Genomic DNA, 12,500 nt, shown 5'->3' on the forward strand with positions numbered 1-12,500 from the left:
GCGTTACGCCCGGTGCAGGTAGCCGGATAAAGCCGAAATGTATCTTTTATAGTTGTTTATAGAATCAATTATCACTTAAAATACTTCTAAGATCCATATTACTATCACACGAGCGAGTGGCAATTAAATGCACCGGCGTAATGCGACACACTCGCTGATCCGAAATCCAAAATGGCGGCCACGCGCAACTAGCCTATTCCCGGGTCTTCTCTATAGCAGTGTTTCTTAAACGTTTTTCAACATTGTAACTTACCCCCTTTGAATTGCTTTTTTAAGCCAAGTATCCCCTAACCAGTGCAAAACATTTTTGGTAGGACTTTTTTTAAAGAGGAAGAATACAAACAGCCTTTTTAAACAAAAACAAAAAAAAACATTTAAATGTTTTTTTTTTTTCAAATGTAGAATCCATCACTTAATTCATTCATTAATATAGTATAATTATTGTAGGAATTATGCATGATGTATTTTTAAATCAGTATTTTTGCAAAAAAATTCACGTACTCCAAAGTATCCCTAGGGGTACACTACCAATATTTGAGAAACACTGCTCTACGGAACAAATGAAATCTGTGGGAATTTCTGAAATGTGGACAACCAGTTACTGTGTATATACCCATAATGCATGAGTAATGATCAAATTCCAATGTGCTATTTATTAATAGAAAATTTACTTTTTACTTAATAGAAAATGAAGTGGATGGAGAGACGGTACACCTGGGCTTAACTGACTCAATGCTGGACCATCTATTTAAAGGCTCGTTCAAAAAGCAGGCCAAGTTCCTTCAAATAGTACGAAAGATGCAAGAGCCTGGACACAGAGAGGCCTGTCCCACTCAAAGGAACACACAACCCAACATGGGTAGAGACTGTCCCGTAACGGCTACTCACAGCACAGGTAGCCCCCCCCCCACCCCACCCCACCCCACCCCACAGCACTTCAATGTTATTAATGGAGAGTAGGGCTGGGCGATAAAACGATAGCGATAATTATCGTGATATAATTTTTCTCGATAAAACGATATCAAGAGGTCGATAAATGTTCGATAACGTTTTTGCGTTCCAAAAGCGTAACGAAACTCATTTGAACCGCGCGCCACACGGACCATTTATCCGCTCGGCTCAATGTCCAAACGGCAGCGTGAGCTCAGTAGAGCCGATGCGTTTACTCTGATCGGTCTCGGTCACGAAATCCAGTGAAAAGGAACACAATGTAAAGGCAGATGAAACAGCGCTGACAAACAGGAGAAACACTGCGCAACGATAGTCATTTTCCGTCTACAAATTCCCATCATTTACCATGGATTTACTGTAACATTAGCCTAGTAATATTAACTGCACCATGAAAAGTGGGATATACATATTGAATTGTATTATATTATTAATGTAGACAATGTATTAAAGGACTAATGGAATATAATTACAGTATTTAATGTATAAAGCTATTTAATGTATATAAGTATATAAGCTAATGTATTTACTGGCTACTGTTTTTCATACAAATACCATAGAAACAGACCTGCCAACCTGTACGCATTTTGCGTAGCGGATACGCATTTTGACATCAAAGTACGCTGGTACGATTTGTTAGTCTAAACTACGCAAAAACCTGGTGACGCCTCTGCACGCGCAGTCCTCAAATCAAGCAACAGCAAAAGAAGAAGAGTTCGACCAATCATAGCGCTGGATTCATTCCCCAAATAGCAAGCGGGGATGATTGACAGATGCGTAAGGCCTATCATTAAAAAGAGACTGAAAATCGACACCAATAAAGAATCCCGCTCGATCCGCCTTCTTCTACTCCCGCGGCCCGCAGTCTGACTGATTTCATAAGCGAGGACAGTAACGTTACAGTAGTCACTGTACATCTGACTCCTGAAGGTAAACGGGCTGGGCTGGGCTCGATATGGAAAGTTGAAATATTGTACTGAGTTAACCTAATCCTATGGATTCGATGATCACACGGATCGCATGGATTATCTTACTAATACTCCGTTCTTCATGGTCACTCAGAAAAAGAGGAAGACATCATTCAGCCACGCAAATAATAAAATGCTCAAGAAATACTGAACAATAAATCTTAATAAACTTGAAATCGCTATGGCTTCGTGATTATGAAAGTGATGTGATCATTTGTGGATTACGGATAAGCGCGAGTCTGGAGAAACAGGCGTTTATTAATTAATTCTCAGTGCTAAGAAACGTAGCCTTCATGTGTTACGTTATTGTGTTAATAATAACTAAAGTACCTAATTATGTTACATATTTATTTTGTATGAAAACTAGCGTGTTAGTTATGGATTAAAAAGTACCGTTGTATCAGTGCTGCGCGAGCTCTCTCACAAACACGGACGCGCGCACAGAGAGAAGATAATTGTAAAATTAAATTTGACGGGCTAAGTTTAAATTTTGTTCTTGCTTGTTTTTTGTTTTTTTCTGTGAAAATGCCAGAAAGCATTTTGTATTATCCATCCTTGTTTTTAAAATTCGTTAAATGACGAACGTTTTAACAGCCCTTATACACGGGTTTCTTGTATACAAACTATACCGGATGCGCGCGCATCCAGGAGGCAGAAAACCGCTATCTGTTATGCCGAGTTCTGTAAAAGAACATTGTAATTAACGTAGATTTCGCATTGTTTGTAATTTCTTGTTGACTCAATAATAAACTGCAATTTCAGAGTTGGATCTGTTTGTTTGTGTCTCATATTTAAAACGTCCAACTGTTTACGAATCAAAATCCGGACATAATGTGATGCATGTATGAATTATTATGTTAGACTAAGTTAGTAATGTAATAGCCAATGTTAGCAGTGCAGCATCTCTAGACCCCGAATTTGCTTTTATATAAGTGAACTTTGTTTACGTTACTTTACGACCTGCAACATTTCATGACACATATAACGTTACTTTACTGTAAATCAAAGATTTGACGATGGATTATGTGAGAAGCCATTAGTACCTCCGACCGTGGCGATTATAATCTATATATAAATATTAAAAAACTTAATCTCAGCAATGGTGAGATCTTACCGGATCCCTGCGCAATACATGACGATCTTTGGATTGTGGATGACAAGAGGTGGCCAGCAATTGTATGGCCTGATATATATAATTATCTTATTCAGACACCAAGTGTGTATACAAGAGAAATGATTAGAGCGTACAAATCCCTTGATGCATACAACTATATACGTGCTATGTGGTCATGTGCAGCTCGTCAAATTATGAATAGAAAGAATATAACATACAACTTCCTCCTTCTGTCCCACTCTTCCATTCGCCTAGATTTGGAATTACTTACAACACGTATAATTTAAATGAGCAGATAAAACACAACAGATAGGCCTGCATGTAAATAAATTACGCAACAACTCCTTGGCATTTTGACTTAGCGACAACAAAACCACTTTGCTACTAGCTTAAACCCTTTACTCCGGTACGAAGACCGCGGGTCTTTTGCCTCTTGGTTGCGTGCGCAAGCAGTGATGACGTCGCCGAGAAACCCATGTGTCGGATTTAAGTATTCAAGTATCTAACTTACCGGTATACTTGATATTCTTTTTAGAATAAGTGATTCGTTATGCTATTATTGGACTCCTGTCTATTTATTGTCAACTGTTTCCTATAATGTTTTGGCTAACATTTATTCAGCTAATGCGTGTCCTGTTTAAAATGCGCAATGTTCAAATGCAAAGACCACGTCACAAATAGAAGCCCTTTTCCCTGTGTTATTTAGTATCATATTTGGATATTGGAATAATAAATTAAGTAGCCTATCTTTTTTTTTTTTACAGTTTTATAGTGGTTTCTTAATTTTAGACTAGTTGACCAGCACACATTTTATGCAATGCAATATAATGCATGTGTGTCGTCGTCGCCGTCGTCGTCCACACCCCCACCCCCCCCCCCCCCCACCCCGTCGGTACGCAAAAAATAATTTCAAGGTTGGCAGGTATGTAGAAACCATAATGTTACATTTTGCCATGATAGTGAGGTGCTACAGGCTATGCCTGGTTTCATCTGTGGTAGTCATGATCTAAATGCGTGATACTGGATGACCAATGGTTAAGTTAAATAAAACTCAGAATCAGAAAAGTCAGTATTACATAAAAAAAAAAAATGATATGTTCTGACAATAGAGTAGTTTAAAACCACAATTAACGCTCTGGTTTCTACAACTGTCACTTAGGAGCAAAAATCTGCCTTAAACTTGAAAGAAATAAAGATTTGACTTTTATCGTGATAATTATCGATATCGACTGATTTTTTATTTTTTTTGGCCATATATCGCCCAGCCCTAATGGAAAGGTGATTTATGAAGTAGTGTTGTCACAATACCAAAATTGTGACTTCGATATGATACCAGACTAAATACCTCAATATCGATACCATGGGGAAAAAAACTAAATCAGTAGTAGTAGTAATTGAAAAATATGACAGAACTTACAATTCATTGTTTTTTAAATTCATTTGAAAAAATTCTTCTTTTTGACCATTCCTTCCCCTTAAAATAAAATAATAATAATTGCATGCCATTGACATTATCAATCATGTTAACATTTGCTAACCTTTAACAATTCTGGTTAGGATGACCAAAATCTAATTTCATGAAACGAGTTATTTAATATTTTTTAAATGTAATTTTATAATTACAATATAGATATTTAATTTAATTGTATCTCTGCTATATGAAGGCAATATAATTATTTATTCTTACAGAGGACATGGACACAGAGGAGATCCACACTATTACATTTCAAGTGCTAGATGTTGATGCTGCTACGAGGTAAGTGTTGAGTTTCATTCAACTGCAACACCAACTCTCTTTTATTAAGCTCTTATACTTACCTGTTTTAAAGAAATCGAAACAAATCATTGTACTTTAAAGTGGCCGTGAGGGCCTCTCGGCTACCGTAGTACTTACTATAACGAACTAACAGACGTAAATTGTCTTTATTTTTTCTTGTAAAACTAGTTCTCAGTCCTTTGGGAGACTGCCTGATGTTTATGTCCTCCCATCATTCCCTAAAGAGCTTCAAGCAAAGCTGGATGCCAAAGAGGAGGTCCAGAGAGTTCCACAATACAGGCACAAAATAATACGAGTATTGCATGAGACTGTTGCCATGTATACTATGTAAGTACTACTGGCTGTATTCTTTGTCCCGTGTGTGTGTTGTGTGTCTTGTTTTTTGTCTCTTGCTGCTCATTCTGTCTTTTGTTGGCACTGTTTCTGCTGGACTTGTCCATTCACCAATCCAATCCAGATGCTATATCTATCACTAATCATTTACTTTTACTGGTTTCTGTTCTAGGTATCCCACTCACACAGAGTATGTCAAGGTAGCCCAGGCATTAATCCGGAAATACCCATTCCTGAAGGATGTTACGGGAAATGGCTATGTAAGTAGCTTTGCTTAATGTACTCCATGATAAATATTAAACCATGTGAATGAACTCTGAAAGTCATTGTTGTCTAGCTAGCTTTGTTGTAGTCCTATCCTTCATCCTAATATGTGTGTATTAAGTCTCTGGAGTGACAATGGAAGCGTCCATATGCCAATCGACCGTTTCCCCGTTTATAGGAGCAATGTGACCACTCACCTGCAGCAGGTCTCTGAATAAAAGCACAAATGTTTACCTCAAAGCTTCCTCCAGACCTCCACCAATGAGGTGGGATAATTAATTAGTTAATATCCAGTCAGTTGTACAATTGATTAATCAGGTATGTCCTGGTCACTTATTCCAATAGTATAGGACAGGAAATGGTAGATGCAGTTTTACTTTCAGGAAGTAGTGGAGCTGGTGAATATAGCCTATAGGCTACTGTATATGGACACACATTTGAGCCTTGATTCCGCGACCTGCTGCAGGTGAGTGGTCATATTGCACATATAAACTGTGAAACGGTCTTTTGGCGTATGGACGCTTCCATTGTAACTCCATGGGACTAGCTTTGTTCATCCAAAGTGAGAGGTTTTGTTGAGTAATTTGGATTTATTTTTGTTGTTGAAATAAGCATACCTGGCACATGTCGCTGAAACGCAAATTCAAGACCGAACGTGCTCCACTTGTCCAAAATGATGAAGTGAAACTGATCAAAGAGAAGTTTGCCCATGGAACGAAGTCCAAGCTACCTGATGCTGAGAGTGCAAACACCTCTCTGAGAACCAAGCCACGATCAGTGAGTTGGATTTAAATAATTTTTGTTGTTTGATTGTCAAACAAGGGAGGGAAAGGGGGTGGGGAGTTGATTAGTCACATGTGCACAAGCCGTGGTAAGGGTCGAACTGTAAGGTCGTATCCTTACCTAATTTCTTGTCTCAGCTAGGGCTGTCGTGGTGAAGGAATTTCCCTTGCGGTAATTTTGAGTGGCTCAATAGCGCGATGTGCCATTTATTTATTTATTTATTTATTTATTTATTTATTTATTTGATTTATTTATATTTATTTGTTGCTATATAAATAAGTGTTATGATGTGGTCAGCATGCACAAAAACTAGTACATTTTCAGTAATGTAACCGAAACTAAACAGTGTCTATCTGCGCATTGAAAGGCTGTCACTCAGCACGCAGTTACAGTGGGAACAGCCTGTCTTTGATTCATATAACCGTTCGTTCAACGAACACGTTCAAAAACGCTGATTCATTTAAAGATAGTGATGAAACAAGGTGTTACTTTATTTTTAACTTTGAGCTCCACTTTTCAAGGCTCAGCTTACCGCGTCGCATGGGTAACGCTGAAGCTGATGCGATTTAATGTGTGGCTTTCTGATTTTTGTTTCCTGCGGCTTCCTCACGCTGTGGAATGCTGACCAGCGCTGTCACTGATGCCAGGGACATATTCAACATATTTCGCTTTCCTTGGACACAGCAACCTTTTCACAAATCTATATGACTTTACCTCATAGACAGACGCAGGTAATCGCACGCAATCCGTCGATCATTCGTCGGTCTATTTAGGCTTAAGTGCAAATTCACAAAGCCTCTGTACAAATCACCATGATAAAAAAAGTCTCGTTATCATTATTAACTTATTTAACATTCAATATATGTGAGCGAAGTTCAAAACAAGAAGGGTATTATTGCCTTATGAAAAAAGAAAATGCGAATATTGCGGTGTGCTGCGATTACTTGCATTCCTCTGCGGTTGGCTTGTCAGTAGCGCGGTACTGCAATATTGCGGTTATCGCAACAGCCCTAGTCTCAGCTAAACATACCCCCCCCTGCCTGTCTCTTTCTTTCACTCACCTCTCCTCCTCTCTTTTTTCCCCCTCTCTTAGAATACAGAAGTCAGATCTCTCAGTCTCTGTCCCACACTCCCCTGGCCTGATCCTTTTTTTAATTTTTCTGTTCTGTTACTATTTTGGTCAATAGGAACTTGATGTTCTTGGGGAAGATGCATCTTCAATCGCTGGTCATGTTAAGATTCTGCAAACACAATACAGCAAGGCGCAGCCAGACACTGTGATTGTACGCGACCTAATGCAGAGAACTTTAGCATGGAGGCAAAAGGAGATTGCAGAAGGAATGAGTGTTGAGGACACTGTGAAGAAATATCCCTTCTTAAAGACACCCTCAGGAGTAAGTGTTAAAAGTTAGATGTACCCTAGAACAACAAGACCTTTATAAAAACATTTAAATAAGTCTTGACTTTGTAAACATGGTTTGTTTAAACAGAGCTAGTATAGTCTAGAATTATACTCCACTTCGCATTCTCTTAACCCCCCCATAGCATGTTAAAATACTCTGTAATCCCCTTTCCCTCATGGTCAGGTGCTTACTTGTCTTTGTCTTTCTGCAGCTGTTGGAGGAGGTGGGTCGTATCCACTCCACAGCGAGCATTAGCTTCACTGATGGCTTTAACCAGATTGTTCCCAAAGTACTTGCCCTGGCTCAAGGAAAATCTCCACTAGTCAAACAGTACTTGGAGGCCAGAGAAGAAGCGCTTACCGAGGATCTACCAGGTACTTACAAAACGCTTATTATGAGTGTACTCACACAAATCAGTAGACAAAGTGCATTTTGAGATGATAATCAGATTTTGTGTTTGTATAAGCTACTGGATGCCTAAAATTTCCTTCAGGATGAATAAAGTATCGATTTTTCATGATTCTCTTCTAGGAATGGACTTCAGAGCGGCACTAATCCTCCTGCCAATCATTTTTAAAGAGAGTGTGGATCATCACATTATGATGGGAGAGGTATGGATCTCTAGCACTCTAGTGTTTTGTATTTTTTTTCTTTTTTGGGGGGGGGGGGGGAGGAATGATAGGATAGGATCGGATCGGATCGACTATCTCTTTTTCTTTTACCAAACATGTGTTTGCATCCCTGTCTACTTTGCTGTATTCTTCAGGGTGAACACAACACACCATACCCAATTGTCCAGGTGACCCAAGAAGACTGGAAGTCCACATTTGAGGGACGAAGCTCCTGTTCCCTGAAGGTAGACAGGGTCGAGGTGTGTGAAGGCATGAAGGTAGAGGAAGCCATGATCTCCTCGTTTTATTCATATTTTGTTTTCAATCTTGAATACCAACCCAAAAACAAGAACACTCTGACATTTCTCCAGCGATGTATTGCGAAAATTAATGTGAAGGGAGACCGGCCTCTGCCGACGACTGTAACCAGAGTTATAAACCACCTCTTCTAAATGCCTCGTTTACACCCACGTTTACACCAGTGCCCTAAGTGCCAAAGAAAAACTTTCACTCTTATGAAGTTGGTCCAACATGTGGGACTAACTCATGCCCATGAGGCAGGCTTCTCGATCACATGTGGACTCAATGACTGCCAATCCACTTTTTCTAGTTACCCATCTTTCAGATGTCATGTTTATAGAAAACATAGAGCTTGTATTTTACCTGCTAGTGAGGAGCCTGCTAGTGAAAACCCTGCTTCTGAAGATGAACATGAGCATGTTATGTGTGATGATGCAGATGTCCAAACCCCCCCTTGTATGGACACACTTTTATATAACTTTAAAAATAATCTTTGTAGCTTCATCCTAAAATGCAGGGAAAAAAACAATTTACCAGAATCAGTTCAGCAGGAAATTCTTAGTGATGTAAACTTTTTATTTTGTTTTTTTAAGGAGAATTACGATGAATTTGTATCTTATCATCTTAAAGAAAATGGTTTTGATGTCAAAGGATGTCCTGAACTTCAGCAGGTTTTACAGTCCAATGATTTTTTTGAGGAAGCATCAAAAGAGTTCTCTTCTCAGTTCAAATTGAAAGAATACTGTAAGTCAATGTTAGACTTGACTGAACCAGTTCAATACACTTTAAGAGGGTCTACAGGACATAAAATAGGTAGCTTCTCCTATGTTCCCATTTCTGATGTTTTAAAAAAATATTGTTCTCATGAGGATGTATGGGATGACATAGTGTCTGTAAATATTGAAGATGAACAGGTCTTAACTGACTTTAGTGATGGATTGTACTATAAAGAGCATCCTTTCTTTAGAGAATATCCAAATGCATTACGACTGCATTTTTATGAGGATGAATTTGAGGTAGTAAATCCTTTGGGATCAAAGAAAACAAAACACAAACTGTGCGCCTTCTACTACACTGTAGGTAATGTACATGGAAGGTACAGGTCTCAAGTGAAGCATATTCATTTAGCATTACTGGTGCGCTATTCCTATTTAAAGGAGTGTGGCTTAGAAGTTATCCTAAAGCCACTGCTAGATGATCTTAAAGTGCTCTCAACAGATGGGTTCACCCTCACTGTTGGTGGGGTTGAGCAGAATGTCCATGCAGCCCTAGCTACCATTTCAGGTGATAACCTTTCAGCTCACATGATTGGAGGATACAGTATGTCATTTAACTCAGGAAGAGTTTGTAGACATTGTATGGGAACATATACAGATATAAAAGAGAAATTTCAGGAAGATAGTTATGTTTTAAGAACATCTGACGTTCACCGGTATCACCTGGAATGTATCCAGCAAAATCCTGACAGTAGAGTAACATATGGGGTACAGTGTAGTTGTCCGTTTAATGTGCTTCCTTATTTTGATGTTACGAAGTCCTTACCTCCAGACATAATGCATGACATGTTAGAGGGTGTCATACCTTTAGTTTTGAAACTTGTCCTGTGCCAAGCTCATAAAGAGAAACATATTAGCATACAAGAGGTGAACGAAGAGCTGCAGAGAATGACAATAGGTCAAAATGATAGAGCAAATAAGCCAGTACAGTTGTCTGAAAGATTACTACAAAAAGGAGGCATTGTGGGCTCGGCATCTCAGAAATGGTGCCTTTTTAGACTTATTCCTTTTTTGATCGCACATCGTATACCTCCTGAGTGTCAATATTGGCGTGTGTACCTGTTGTGCCGAGAAATTGTAGATATTGTTCTAGCTCCAACGGTGAGAAGAGAGAACCTTCCTCTTTTAGATGTACTTGTGCAAGAATTTTTGACAGAGTTGAAAGCTGTATTTGGAAATGTTATTACACCGAAGTGCCATTATTTAATTCATTATTCTAGATTAATTTCAATGTTTGGGCCTCTTCGTTCTCTCTGGTGCATGAGGTTTGAAGGCAAACACCAATATTTTAAGAATATTGCAAGTAATTGTCGTAATTTCATTAATATAGCTTCCACTCTGAGCAACCGCCACCAGTTAAAACAATGCTGGGAGTTTTCTTCAAATAATTTCTTAGATGATTTTGAGAAGGTACCAAGAAGCAGTACTAGCACTCCATTTTGTTCTTTACCACTTACTCTCCAGTGTGCTCTAGAGCAATATTTTACTGATGTTTCTTTTAGTGAAGATAAAGTTATTCAACGTGTTTCAGAAGTAACCGTTAACAATGTCAAGTATGCCACACAAGATGTTTTTGTTTTGGATGTGTTGCATGGTGAGAGAATTCCTCTTTTTTTCCAAATGAAATACATTTTTAATGTGGACACTACATGGGTTTTTTGTGGAAAACTGATATATCCAAAGTATTTTAGCCAGCACTTTTATGCTTATTCAGTCAAATTTGACCTGGAATGGACTGTGATACAGCCTGGGGCAGAGCTAGATTTTAATGCCCTTGATATATATACAGTTGATGGTGATATCTTTGTGGCAATGAAATACTGTGTGTAAGAATTATTGTACAAATATTTTAGCACTTTCATGAATTGACTAATCTTTTGATGTTGTCTTTCTCTTTAAAGGATTAGTTCACCCCAAAATGAAAATTTCCTAATACACTGCTCAAAAAATATAGGGAACACTTAAACACAATGTAACTCCAAGTCAATCACACTTCTGTGGAATCAAACTGTCCATTTAGGATGCAACACTGATTGACAATCAATTTCACATGCTGTTGGGCAAATGGAATAGACAACAGGTGGAAATTATAGGCAATTAGCAAGACACCCCCAATAAAGGAGTGGTTCTGCAGGTGGTGACCACAGACCACTTCTCAGCTCCTGTGCTTCCTGGCTGATGTTTTGGTCACTCTTGAATGCTGGCGGTGCTTTCACTCTAGTGGTAGCATGAGACGGAGTCTACAACCCACACAAGTGGCTCAGGTAGTGCAGCTCATCCACGACGGCACATCAATGCAAGCTGTGGCAAGAAGGTTTGCTGTGTCTGTCAGCGTAGTGTCCAGAGCATGGAGGCGCTACCAGGAGACAGGCCAGGACATCAGGAGACGTGGAGGAGGCCGTAGGAGGGCAACAACCCAGCAGCAGTACACGCTACCTCCGCCTTTGTGCAAGGAGGAGCACTGCCAGAGCCCTGCCAAATGACCTCCAGCAGGCCACATGTGCATGTGTCTGCTCAAACAGTCAGAAACCGACTCCATGAGGGTGGTACGAGGGCCCGACGTCCACATGTGGGGGTTGTGCTTACAGCCCAGCACCGCGCAGGACGTTTGGCATTTGCCAGAGAACACCCAAGATTGGCAAATTCGTCACTGGCGCCCTGTGCTCTTCACAGATGAAAGCAGGTGCTTTCACAGTGCTTTTCACAATTCGCCACTGGCGCCCTGTGCTCTTCACAGATGTTGCAGGCAGCAGAACGTTCTCCACGGCGTCTCCAGACTCTGTCACGTCGGTCACATATGCGCCCTGTGATCTTCACAGATGAAGAAGGTTCACACTGAGCATGTGAAAGAGTCTGGAGACGCCGTGGAGAACGTTCTGCTGCCTGCAACATCTGTGAAGAGCACAGGTGCTTTCACAGTGCTTTTCACAATGCTTTTCACAATTCGCCACTGGCGCCCTGTGCTCTTCACAGATGTTGCAGGCAGCAGAACGTTCTCCACGGCGTCTCCAGACTCTTTCACATGCTCAGTGTGAACCTTCATCTGTGAAGATCACAGGGCGCATATGTGACCGACGTGACAGAGTCTGGAGACGCCGTGAAGAACGTTCTGCTGCCTGCAACATCTGTGAAGAGCACAGGGCGCCAGTGGCGAATTGTGAAAAGCACTGTGAAAGCACCTGTGCTCTTCACAGATGTTGCAGGCAGCAGAACGTTCTCCACG

At 40.0% G+C, this 12,500-nt stretch overlaps 1 protein-coding gene across 1 annotated transcript; it reads left to right on the top strand.

Moving 5' to 3' along the window:
• Positions 1–773: 773 nt before the first annotated feature.
• On the top strand, positions 774–9,178 carry LOC308686568 (sterile alpha motif domain-containing protein 3-like). The gene is made up of 9 exons (XM_081394998.1): positions 774–895; positions 4,720–4,786; positions 4,976–5,134; positions 5,313–5,400; positions 6,017–6,181; positions 7,375–7,581; positions 7,802–7,964; positions 8,122–8,201; positions 8,357–9,178. Exons 1-9 carry the CDS (start codon positions 799–801, stop codon positions 8,651–8,653), a joined length of 1,323 nt encoding a protein of 440 aa, XP_081251124.1. The 5' UTR covers positions 774–798; the 3' UTR covers positions 8,654–9,178.
• The last annotated feature ends 3,322 nt before the right edge of the window (positions 9,179–12,500 follow it).

This window comes from Scardinius erythrophthalmus, assembly GCF_964197995.2.
Source record: "Scardinius erythrophthalmus genome assembly, contig: HAP1_SCAFFOLD_435, whole genome shotgun sequence".
Taxonomy (NCBI): Eukaryota; Metazoa; Chordata; class Actinopteri; order Cypriniformes; family Leuciscidae; genus Scardinius; species Scardinius erythrophthalmus.